This window comes from Oncorhynchus gorbuscha, unplaced genomic scaffold, assembly GCF_021184085.1.
Source record: "Oncorhynchus gorbuscha isolate QuinsamMale2020 ecotype Even-year unplaced genomic scaffold, OgorEven_v1.0 Un_scaffold_2205, whole genome shotgun sequence".
Lineage (NCBI taxonomy): Eukaryota > Metazoa > Chordata > Actinopteri > Salmoniformes > Salmonidae > Oncorhynchus > Oncorhynchus gorbuscha.
Genome location: NW_025746774.1, coordinates 62,676 through 75,127, shown reverse-complemented (window position 1 = coordinate 75,127; position 12,452 = coordinate 62,676). Strand labels below are relative to the sequence as shown.

The 12,452-nt window shown below is 45.5% G+C and overlaps 1 protein-coding gene across 1 annotated transcript in view; it reads left to right on the top strand.

Moving 5' to 3' along the window:
• Positions 1-9,669: 9,669 nt before the first annotated feature.
• Positions 9,670-12,452, top strand: part of LOC124025152 (calcium uniporter protein, mitochondrial-like) — a 36,441-nt gene continuing 33,658 nt past the window's right edge. The window contains exon 1 of the mRNA XM_046338816.1: positions 9,670-9,992. Within this exon, the coding sequence (XP_046194772.1) occupies positions 9,882-9,992 (111 nt within the window). The 5' untranslated portion in view covers positions 9,670-9,881. The remainder of the gene's footprint in view (positions 9,993-12,452) is intronic.

Genomic DNA, 12,452 nt, shown 5'->3' with positions numbered 1-12,452 from the left:
GACTAGTAGATCTGTACCAGTACAGAGGGAGGGATCCTGAGAGGAGTGGTGTGACTAGTAGATCTGTACCAGTACAGAGGGAGGGATCCTGAGAGGAGTGGTGTGACTAGTAGATCTGTACCAGTACAGAGGGAGGGATCCTGAGAGGGGTGGTGTGACTAGTAGATCTGTACCAGTACAGAGGGAGGGGTCCTGAGAGGAGTGGTGTGACTAGTAGATCTGTACCAGTACAGAGGGAGGGGTCCTGAGAGGAGTGGTGTGACTAGTAGATCTGTACCAGTACAGAGGGAGGGGTCCTGAGAGGAGTGGTGTGACTAGTAGATCTGTACCAGTACAGAGGGAGGGGTCCTGAGAGGAGTGGTGTGACTAGTAGATCTGTACAAGTACAGAGGGAGGGGTCCTGAGAGGAGTGGTGTGACTAGTAGATCTGTACCAGTACAGAGGGAGGGGTCCTGAGAGGAGTGGTGTGACTAGTAGATCTGTACAAGTACAGAGGGAGGGGTCCTGAGAGGAGTGGTGTGACTAGTAGATCTGTACAAGTACAGAGGGAGGGGTCCTGAGAGGAGTGGTGTGACTAGTAGATCTGTACCAGTACAGAGGGAGGGGTCCTGAGAGGGGTGGTGTGACTAGTAGATCTGTACCAGTACAGAGGGAGGGGTCCTGAGAGGAGTGGTGTGAGTAGTAGATCTGTACCAGTACAGAGGGATAAACCAATAAGTGATATATGTTTCAGTAAGATTGGATTTTTTTTGCGTTTATAGAAATGGTTATCAACTGAACTGCAGGGATGGAACGTAATGTCACAGAACATAGAGGTTGTGGTGGCAGCTGCAGAGAGGTATTTGGGTGTAAGAGACTTGACATCAGAAGAGTTACAGGGTGTGTAGAGTGGTGGTGTCCCTTCCTTCAGGTTCTTGGCCTGAGGTAGGACTAAATACATTTAAATAGTGGAGTAGGGTGGTGTTATTTTTATTTTGTTCTGAGTGTAGTGTTAGATGATTTTATAGCAATGGTTTATAGCAATCATCCTTTTCAATACATACCCATCAACTGAATAGGAAACCTGATGCGGTCTTTCTCGATTGCGGATCCAGTTACATACGGATTCGCAGCCTCGGCCGTGTCAAAAATACTTTCGTTATATTTGAATGTTTATATGTGTCCACAGGGTGGCAGTGTAGACTTTGAATCTGTTTTAATAATGTTGGCTGGAGCTATCAATAATATATGAATTATACTTATCTGTATCCACAAGATGTCACTGTAGGCTTCGAACCGATTTTAATAATGGCGGGGAAGCGCTACGTATGAGGTATTCATTTGCTTTTCAACCCTGAATACATTTAGGATATTTACAGCAAACTCATTCTTCTGTTTGGGGGCAGAACGACAGATTTGTACCTTGTCAGCTCGAGGGTTTGAACTTAAAACCTTTGAGGTCAGAGTACCGTGGCCGGCACTAGTCCAACACTCTAACCACTAGGCTACCCTGCCGGCCCACCTCAGAGTGCTAAGCATTAAACGAGTTTAAAACCATTAACCTTTTATTGCAGTGGGCAAATCAGGGTCACACAGTGATTCTTGGGAGTCTTAAACAAATCTACTTAGAAACAGAAGAATGCACCTCACACACACAGTTATGGGCTTTAAAAAGAAGACACCTGTACCATGTCAGATATAGACTAGAAATGTATTCGATTTTGAGTTTGCATCCCAGAATTACACTTCATCACAGAAGGCTGAAATATAACAAAACGTTTTTGGCATAGAAACACGATTGTTTTTTAATCGTCTTCATTAATTATGAAATTATAAAAAATATTAACATTCCACCCATCAGACAACTACAGGGTGCTTTTGGTCATTGACTGGAGGAAAGGGCTAGTACAATGTGGTTAATATCAGAGTCTCGAAGTAAATAACTTCACTGTTTGTGGAGGCTGAGTACATTCTCCTACTCGCCCCACTCTCAGCGCATCACATAAATCTGGCCAGTGGAATAGCTGGCAGACAGAGTACTGTAGCCGGCCACGGTACTCTGACCTCAATTTCATTACTTTCTGTCTGTGTCCCAATTGGCACCATACTCCCTATGTAAGTGAACTGTTTTTGACCAGGGCCCTGGAATAGTAGTGCACTATATATAGGGAATGGGGTGCCATTTAGGATGTGCTTCTCTCTCCTCAAAGCAAAGTAAGGAATGATGGTTTAGAGCTGAAGTGGTCATTAATATTGCCTGTGTATCCTGATACTCTTCCTTTCACTTTCTTCTTTCATCAGTGACAACTGATTGCTGTTAACTCATCATGTCACTTCAGTTCAGTGATTGTAAAGGGATCGATTATAGACCAGGGGTCAGGGGTCAGGGGTCACTGATGAAAGAAGTCAGTGAAAGGAAGAGTAATGGGATTGCTGTTAACCCTTCATGTCACTTCAGTGATTGTAAAGGGACAGATTATAGAGGTAAACCCTTCATGTCAGTTCAGTGATTGTAAAGGGACAGATTATAGAGGTAAACCCTTCATGTCAGTTCAGTGATTGTAAAGGGACAGATTATAGAGGTAAACCCATCATGTCAGTTCAGTGATTGTAAAGGGACAGATTATAGAGGTAAACCCATCATGTCAGTTCAGTGATTGTAAAGGGACTAAGTATTGGTGACCCCGTCCCCGAGAACGCATGTCCATGATCTTATGTACCTTGTAAATAGGTGCGCTCTCGACAAGGACGGGAGGGGGGGAGGGAGGGAAGACGAACGGGGGTGCGAAGAAAGGGCTTGACACAGGAGACATGGAAGACAGGATGGACGCGACGAAGATGTCGCGGAAGAAGCAATCGCACAGCGACAGGATTGACGACCTGGGAGACACGGAACGGACCAATGAACCGCGGAGTCAACTTACGAGAAGCTGTCGTAAGAGGAAGGTTGCGAGTGGAAAGCCACACTCTCTGGCCGCAACAATACCTTGGACTCTTAATCCTGCGTTTATTGGCGGCTCTCACAGTCTGTGCCCTGTAGCGGCAAAGTGCAGACCTCACCCTCCTCCAGGTGCGCTCACAACGTTGGACAAACGCTTGAGCGGAGGGAACGCTGGACTCGGCAAGCTGGGATGAGAACAGAGGAGGCTGGTAACCCAGACTACTCTGAAACGGAGATAACCCGGTAGAAGACAAAGGAAGCGAGTTGTGAGCGTATTCTGCCCAGGGGAGCTGTTCTGCCCAAGACGCAGGGTTTCTGAAAGAAAGGCTGCGTAGTATGCGACCAATCGTCTGATTGGCCCTCTCTGCTTGACCGTTAGACTGGGGATGAAACCCGGAAGAGAGACTGACGGACGCACCAATCAAACGACAGAACTCCCTCCAAAACTGTGACGTGAATTGCGGGCCTCTGTCTGAAACGGCGTCTAACGGGAGGCCATGAATTCTGAACACATTCTCGATAATGATTTGTGCCGTCTCCTTAGCGGAAGGAAGTTTAGCGAGGGGAATGAAATGTGCCGCCTTAGAGAACCTATCGACAACCGTAAGAATCACAGTCTTCCCCGCAGACAAAGGCAGACCAGTAATGAAGTCTAGGGCGATGTGAGACCATGGTCGAGAAGGAATGGGGAGCGGTCTGAGACGACCGGCAGGAGGAGAGTTACCCGACTTAGTCTGCGCGCAGTCCGAACAAGCAGCCACGAAACGGCGCGTGTCACGCTCCTGAGTCGGCCACCAAAAGCGCTGGCGAATAGACGCAAGAGTGCCTCGAACACCGGGATGACCAGCTAACTTGGCAGAGTGAGCCCACTGAAGAACAGCCAGACGAGTGGAAACAGGAACGAAAAGGAGGTTACTAGGACAAGCGCGCGGCGACGCAGTGTGCGTGAGTGCTTGCTTAACCTGTCTTTCAATTCCCCAGACTGTCAACCCGACAACACGCCCATAAGGAAGAATCCCCTCGGGATCAGTAGAAGCCACAGAAGAACTAAACAGACGGGATAAGGCATCAGGCTTGGTGTTCTTGCTACCCGGACGGTAAGAAATCACAAACTCGAAACGAGCGAAAAACAACGCCCAACGAGCTTGACGGGCATTAAGTCGTTTGGCAGAACGGATGTACTCAAGGTTCTTATGGTCTGTCCAAACGACAAAAGGAACGGTCGCCCCTCCAACCACTGTCGCCATTCGCCTAGGGCTAAGCGGATGGCGAGCAGTTCACGGTTACCCACATCATAGTTGCGCTCAGATGGCGACAGGCGATGAGAAAAATAAGCGCAAGGATGAACCTTATCGTCAGACTGGAAGCGCTGGGATAGAATGGCTCCCACGCCTACCTCTGAAGCGTCAACCTCGACAATGAATTGTCTAGTGACGTCAGGAGTAACGAGGATAGGAGCGGACGTAAAACGTTCTTTTAGAAGATCAAAAGCTCCCTGGGCGGAACCGGACCACTTAAAACACGTCTTGACAGAAGTAAGAGCTGTGAGAGGGCAGCAACTTGACCGAAATTACGAATGAAACGCCGATAGAAATTAGCGAAACCTAAAAAGCGCTGCAACTCGACACGTGACCTTGGAACGGGCCAATCACTGACAGCTTGGACCTTAGCGGAATCCATCTGAATGCCTTCAGCGGAAATAACGGAACCGAGAAAAGTAACGGAGGAGACATGAAAAGAGCACTTCTCAGCCTTTACGTAGAGACAATTCTCTAAAAGGCGCTGTAGAACACGTCGAACGTGCTGAACATGAATCTCGAGTGACGGTGAAAAAATCAGGATATCGTCAAGATAGACAAAAACAAAGATGTTCAGCATGTCTCTCAGAACATCATTAACTAATGCCTGAAAAACAGCTGGCGCATTGGCGAGACCAAACGGCAGAACCCGGTACTCAAAATGCCCTAACGGAGTGTTAAACGCCGTTTTCCACTCGTCCCCCTCTCTGATGCGCACGAGATGGTAAGCGTTACGAAGGTCCAACTTAGTAAAGCACCTGGCTCCCTGCAGAATCTCGAAGGCTGATGACATAAGGGGAAGCGGATAACGATTCTTAACCGTTATGTCATTCAGCCCTCGATAATCCACGCAGGGGCGCAGAGTACCGTCCTTCTTCTTAACAAAAAAGAACCCCGCCCCGGCCGGAGAGGAAGAAGGCACTATGGTACCGGCGTCAAGAGACACAGATAAATAATCCTCGAGAGCCTTACGTTCGGGAGCCGACAGAGAGTATAGTCTACCCCGAGGAGGAGTGGTCCCCGGAAGGAGATCAATACTACAATCATACGACCGGTGAGGAGGAAGGGAGTTGGCTCGGGACCGACTGAAGACCGTGCGCAGATCATGATATTCCTCCGGCACTCCTGTCAAATCGCCAGGTTCCTCCTGAGAAGTGGGGACAGAAGAAATGGGAGGGATGGCAGACATTAAGCACTTCACATGACAAGATACGTTCCAGGATAGGATAGAATTACAAGACCAATTAATAGAAGGATTATGACATACTAGCCAGGGATGACCCAAAACAACAGGTGTGAAAGGTGAACGAAAAATCAAAAAAGAAATAGTCTCACTGTGGTTACCAGATACTGTGAGAGTTAAAGGTAGTGTCTCAAATCTGATACTGGGAAGATGACTACCATCTAAGGCAAACATGGGCGTAGGCTTGTCTAACTGTCTGAAAGGAATGTTATGTTTCCGAACCCATGCTTCGTCCATGAAACAACCCTCAGCCCCAGAGTCAATCAAGGCACTGCATGTAGCACCCGAACCGGTCCAGCGTAGATGGACCGACATAGTAGTACAGGATCTAGATGAAGAGACCTGAGTAGTAGCGCTCACCAGTAGCCCTCCGCTTACTGATGGGCTCTGGCCTCTTACTGGACATGAATTAACAAAATGTCCATCAAATCCGCAATAGAGGCACAGGCGGTTGGTGATCCTCCGTTCCCTCTCCTTAGTCGAGATGCGAATCCCTCCCAGCTGCATGGGCTCAGTCTCAGAGCCAGAGGAGGGAGATGGTTGCGATGCGGAGCAGGGAAACACCGTTGATGCGAACTCTCTTCCACGAGCCTGGTGACGAAGATCTACCTGGTGACGAAGATCGACAGATTATAGAGGTAAACCCATCATGTCAGTTCAGTTCAGTGATTGTAAAGGGACAGATTATAGAGGTAAACCCATCATGTCAGTTCAGTTCAGTGATTGTAAAGGGACAGATTATAGAGGTAAACCCATCATGTCAGTTCAGTGATTGTAAAGGGACAGATTATAGAGGTAAACCCATCATGTCAGTTCAGTGATTGTAAAGGGACAGATTATAGAGGTAAACCCATCATGTCAGTTCAGTGATTGTAAAGGGACAGATTATAGAGGTAAACCCTTCATGTCAGTTCAGTGATTGTAAAGGGACAGATTATAGAGGTAAACCCTTCATGTCAGTTCAGTGATTGTAAAGGGACAGATTATAGAGGTAAACCCTTCATGTCAGTTCAGTGATTGTAAAGGGACAGATTATAGAGGTAAACCCTTCATGTCAGTTCAGTGATTGTAAAGGGACAGATTATAGAGGTAAACCCTTCATGTCAGTTCAGTGATTGTAAAGGGACAGATTATAGAGGTAAACCCTTCATGTCAGTTCAGTGATTGTAAAGGGACAGATTATAGAGGTAAACCCATCATGTCAGTTCAGTGATTGTAAAGGGACAGATTATAGAGGTAAACCCATCATGTCAGTTCAGTGATTGTAAAGGGACAGATTATAGAGGTAAACCCATCATGTCACTTCAGTTCAGTGATTGTAAAGGGACAGATTATAGAGGTAAACCCATCATGTCAGTTCAGTGATTGTAAAGGGACAGATTATAGAGGTAAACCCATCATGTCAGTTCAGTGATTGTAAAGGGACAGATTATAGAGGTAAACCCATCATGTCAATTCAGTGATTGTAAAGGGACAGATTATAGAGGTAAACCCATCATGTCAGTTCAGTGATTGTAAAGGGACAGATTATAGAGGTAAACCCATCATGTCAGTTCAGTGATTGTAAAGGGACAGATTATAGAGGTAAACCCATCATGTCAGTTCAGTGATTGTAAAGGGACAGATTATAGAGGTAAACCCATCATGTCAGTTCAGTGATTGTAAAGGGACAGATTATAGAGGTAAACCCATCATGTCAGTTCAGTGATTGTAAAGGGACAGATTATAGAGGTAACCCCATCATGTCAGTTCAGTGATTGTAAAGGGACAGATTATAGAGGTAAACCCATCATGTCAGTTCAGTGATTGTAAAGGGACAGATTATAGAGGTAAACCCATCATGTCAGTTCAGTGATTGTAAAGGGACAGATTATAGAGGTAAACCCATCATGTCAGTTCAGTGATTGTAAAGGGACAGATTATAGAGGTAAACCCATCATGTCAGTTCAGTGATTGTAAAGGGACAGATTATAGAGGTAAACCCATCATGTCAGTTCAGTGATTGTAAAGGGACAGATTATAGAGGTAAACCCATCATGTCAGTTCAGTGATTGTAAAGGGACAGATTATAGAGGTAAACCCATCATGTCAGTTCAGTGATTGTAAAGGGACAGATTATAGAGGTAAACCCATCATGTCAGTTCAGTGATTGTAAAGGGACAGATTATAGAGGTAAACCCATCATGTCAGTTCAGTGATTGTAAAGGGACAGATTATAGAGGTAGCTTCTTGTACTTTGTGTATGACATGTTTTCTTTTTGCCTCTTTTCTAAGCCTTTCTAGTTTACAATCTGGGAGAGTAGCCTAGTTGTCTCTGGCCCTGTTAAAAGCTCGGGCACCGCCCGACCGACCTTCTCTATTTTTATAATAAGGTGATAGACTGAATGTCATTTGTCCTGCTGCCTGTCCCACTGCTCCCTCATTTACATACAATTCAATTCATTTAGCAGTCCCTTTCCATAGCATCAACTGCTGCTGGCCTTGAAGGTCAGTATCTGTCTGATAAAATACATCACAAAATACCCTGTATTAGGCCTACATTCTAGGATATAGACATTTTAGGGTATAGAGATGTATTAGCTACACACACACACACACACACACACACACACACACACACACACACACACACACACACACACACACACACACACACACACACACACACACACACACACACACACACACACACACACACACACACACACACACACACACACACACAGAGAGAGAGAGAGAGAGAGAGAGAGAGAGAGAGAGAGAGAGAGAGAGAGAGAGAGAGAGAGAGAGAGAGAGAGAGAGAGAGAGAGAGAGAGAGAGAGAGAGAGAGAGAGAGAGAGAAAAGAGTTAAATTCTACAACCACCTAAAAGGAAGCGATTCACAAACCTTCCATAACAAAGCCATCACCTACAGAGAGATGAACCTGGAGAAGAGTCCCTAAGCTAGCTGGTCCTGGGGCTCTGTTCACAAACACAAACACACCCTACAGAGCCCCAGGACAACAGCACAATTAGACCCAACCAAATCATGAGAAAACAAAAAGATAATTACTTAACACATTGGAAAGAATTAACAAAAAAACAGAGCAAACTAGAATGCTATTTGGCCCTACACAGAGAGTACACAGCGGCAGAATACCTGACCACTGTGACTGACCCAAAATTAAGGAAAGCTTTGACTATGTACAGACTCAGTGAGCATAGCCTTGCTATTGAGAAAGGCCGCCGTAGGCAGACATGGCTCTCAAGAGAAGACAGGCTATGTGCTCACTGCCCACAAAATGAGGTGGAAACTGAGCTGCACTTCCTAACCTCCTGCCCAATGTATGACCATATTAGAGAGACATATTTCCCCCAGATTACACAGATCCACAAAGAATTCGAAAACAAATCCAATTTTGAAAAACTCCCATATCGTTTGGGTGAAATTCCACAGTGTGCCATCACAGCAGCAAGATTTGTGACCTGTTGCCACGAGAAAAGGGCAACCAGTGAAGAACAAACACCATTGTAAATACAACCCATATTTATGCTTATTCATTTGATCTTGTGTCATTTAACTATTTGTACATTGTATATGACATTTGTAATGTCTTTACTGTTTTTAAACTTCTGTATGTGTAATGTTTACTGTTAATTTTTGTTGTTTTTCACCTTATATATTCACTTTGTATGTGTTAACATTGCCAAAGCAAGTGAGGTAGACATGCCAATAAAGCCCTTGAATTGAATTGAATTGAGAGAGACCTTTTAGTTGGGTAGTCTATATTATCCCAGCGGTGGGTTTGAAATATGATGTAATTGTATATGTCATTGTACTTCCTTAACCTCTAACAGAATCGATTGCTTTAATAAACCCTCTACTGGAAGCCTTAAAATATTTAGATGCACTATTGTAAAGTGGCTGTTCCACTGGATGTCATAAGGTGAATGCACCAATTTGTAAGTCGCTCTGGATAAGAGCGTCTGCTAAATGACTTAAATGTAAATGTAATGAAGCCCATTCTGTTGATTGAACACTCAAACATTCTAAAAGGAATCCACTCTTCCCGTTGTATTATATAAGATACGGTATTATGACATGTACATGCATTCTGTTCTGACGTGTCGCCATGCTGCATGGCCCATTCATACCCGACCTCTACTATTGTGACATCCACCAAAGGGAAGAGAATAAAGTCTGTCACGCGGGCGCGCGCTGCTTGTCACCACTGACTGTTGCACACGGAGGAAACGGTACGCTGCTCTCTCTCCGGCTGTGCTCAGACCCTATCTCTTATCTCACCCGCCCTTGGTCTGTTTACACGCAAAACAGTCCGTTGTTGACTGGAATACGATACGAAGATCCTGCTACTAGGCAGGTTTCCTACACGTGTTCTACTGCTCAGTATGCCAGAACGCATGGACTAATTTAACGACGATGGCTTCGTTGCGAATGGTCGCCAAACTCCGTGCTGGAGTTGTCGGATGTACTAAACCGTTCCCCTACGCACTCAAAACAACCCGATCTCCGGTGAAATTACTGCATACGGTAAACTGAAACTACTGTGTGGGAGTAGTGAAAGGAGAGTGCCTCGCTGTAGCAAGACTTCATAGATGGGACCGCTGCGTCGTTATGTAGACATCCAAACTAGGGTTTTGTGTCTTCACAAGTTTTGCACAGTAGTCTGTTATTGTAGGCCTGCACTGTACGTGCTCTGTTGGTTTGGGAAACCGGTAGAGTTCTAATGAACTGTCAAATAGTGAGATTGTTGAGCGAGGGTGTCATGCACGTCGCTGTTTCAAATATTTTTGTCTTCGTTTCCATCTTAAATGGCACTACTTTGAAGTACACTGGATTGTAACAGAATTCCAGATCCTTGAACTAATCAACAGGCCTACCGTGAAAAAGATATAGGCAGTCTGGAGAATACAGTGATGCATTTCAATTAGCAAAGCATTGAGTCAAGAGAGGGTTTTCCCATTCATTCCATCACGTCTTGACATGTTGTTAAATGAGGACTAAATAGCTTTCCTCTCTCTGAATATAGTCATATAATGTAGTGAAACTGAATGCAGAAGACCTGTTGGGGATCACACACACACACACACACACACACACACACACACACACACACACACACACACACACACACACACACACACACACACACACACACACACACACTCTTCCTTGAATTGAATGATTCTGTCTCTTTGTCCTCCTTTTCCCCTCTTGTTCTCCTTAGCTCCAGATGACTGCACTAAAGTGTCACCTATCCCATGCATTATTAATAAGTTACTGTTAAGAGCTCAGTGATTTCCTAACTAGAATGTCAACACCATGTCACCCAGAGTGTTGGCATGGCAATGAATAATAATACCTAGTCCCCAAGGGCTAATGAGGACACTAATGAGGTTCTTTGCCAAGTTAATGAAGAATGCAATGTGAATTATGTGAAACCTCACCCGTGTGTCAGATTAATATAAACTGTGTGTGTGTGTGTGTGTGTGATGTCGGGCCTCCTTAATGAACTGTTTACTGTTTCATTAGAATGATGGCTGTCTGGCAGACACCAGTCAGCAAAGCACAAGAGTGTTGTTAAGGAAGGTGCAGCCAGCCTTCCAATAGGATAGGATGTCTTGGCCCGGGGCCTGAGGGGTCATTTAATGTGCTTTGATCCCAGTAGACGTGTCCCCATACCTTGCTGCTGTGCTGTATCTCTGTCTCTCTGACCCTGCACTTCACTTCGGTCATTCTGTGGGGAATTACATTTGTGCAACGTCATCACATATGGTGAATAAACTAAGTGTACAAAATATTCCATGACACAGACTGACCAGGTGAATCCAGCTGAAAGATATGATCCCTTATTGATGTCGCTTGTTAAATCCACTTCAACCAGTGTAGACGAAGGGGAGGAGACCGGTTAAATAAGGATTTTTTTTTTTAAAGCCTTGAGACAATTGAGAATGTCTGCCATTCAGAGGGTGAATGGGCAGGGCAAAATATTTAAGTGCCTTTGAACGGGGTATGGTAGTAGGTGTCAAGAACCGCAACGCTGCTGGGTTTTCACGCTGAGCAGTTTCTTCTTTGTCTCAAGAATGGTCCATATCCAAAGGAGATCCAGCCAACTTTACACAACTGTGGGAAGAAAGCATTGGAGTCATGGACCAGCATCCCTGTGGAACGTTTTCGACACCTTGTAGAGTCAATGCCCCGACGAATTCAGGCTGTTCTGAGGACAAATGGTGGGGTGGTGTAACTCAATTTTAGGAAGGTGTTCCTAATGCGAGGGTATACTCGGTGTACAATTTCCCCACATTTTCTACACAGCACCACACATCACTGTCAGCCAGAATGGAAGGGGGAGTTGAGTTTTCATAGTCACACATCAATGACTATCACCACAGAACATCTGGGTAGATTGATACTCTTGTGAACGCAGCCCGGCTTCCGGAGGGGGAAGGTCCTCAAAGTGTAACAGTATAACTTTAGACGGTCCCCTCACCCATACCCGGGCGCGAACCAGGGACCTTCTGCACACATCAACAACAGTCACCCACGAAGCATCGTTACCCATCGCTCCACAAAAGCCACGGCCCTTGCAGAGCAAGGGGAACTACTACTTCAAGGTCTCAGAGCAAGTGACGTCACCGATTGAAACGCTATTTAGCGCGCACCACCGCTAACTAAGCTAGCCGTTTCACATCCGTTACAAAAAGGTTGTCACGTACCCCCCCCCCCACCAGACACTGACAGATGCGCACACACTGTTTATCTGCTCCTGACAGGCCCTCTTGTCTGATGAGTCAGTGTGTAATTGAGAGGCTTTTATCCATCTAGAGCCGTGATTGGAGGGAATTACGGGAGTCAGTCGTCCAATCACTAGATCTGACTGGCTGCCCATCTATCTGTTTGTCAGGGTCGTGTTCAGCAGGGAACTGTTTGTGTAATTAATACTTGGATAAGCTTATTTACTATTATGTCCCCTCTTTATGCGGTGCACCG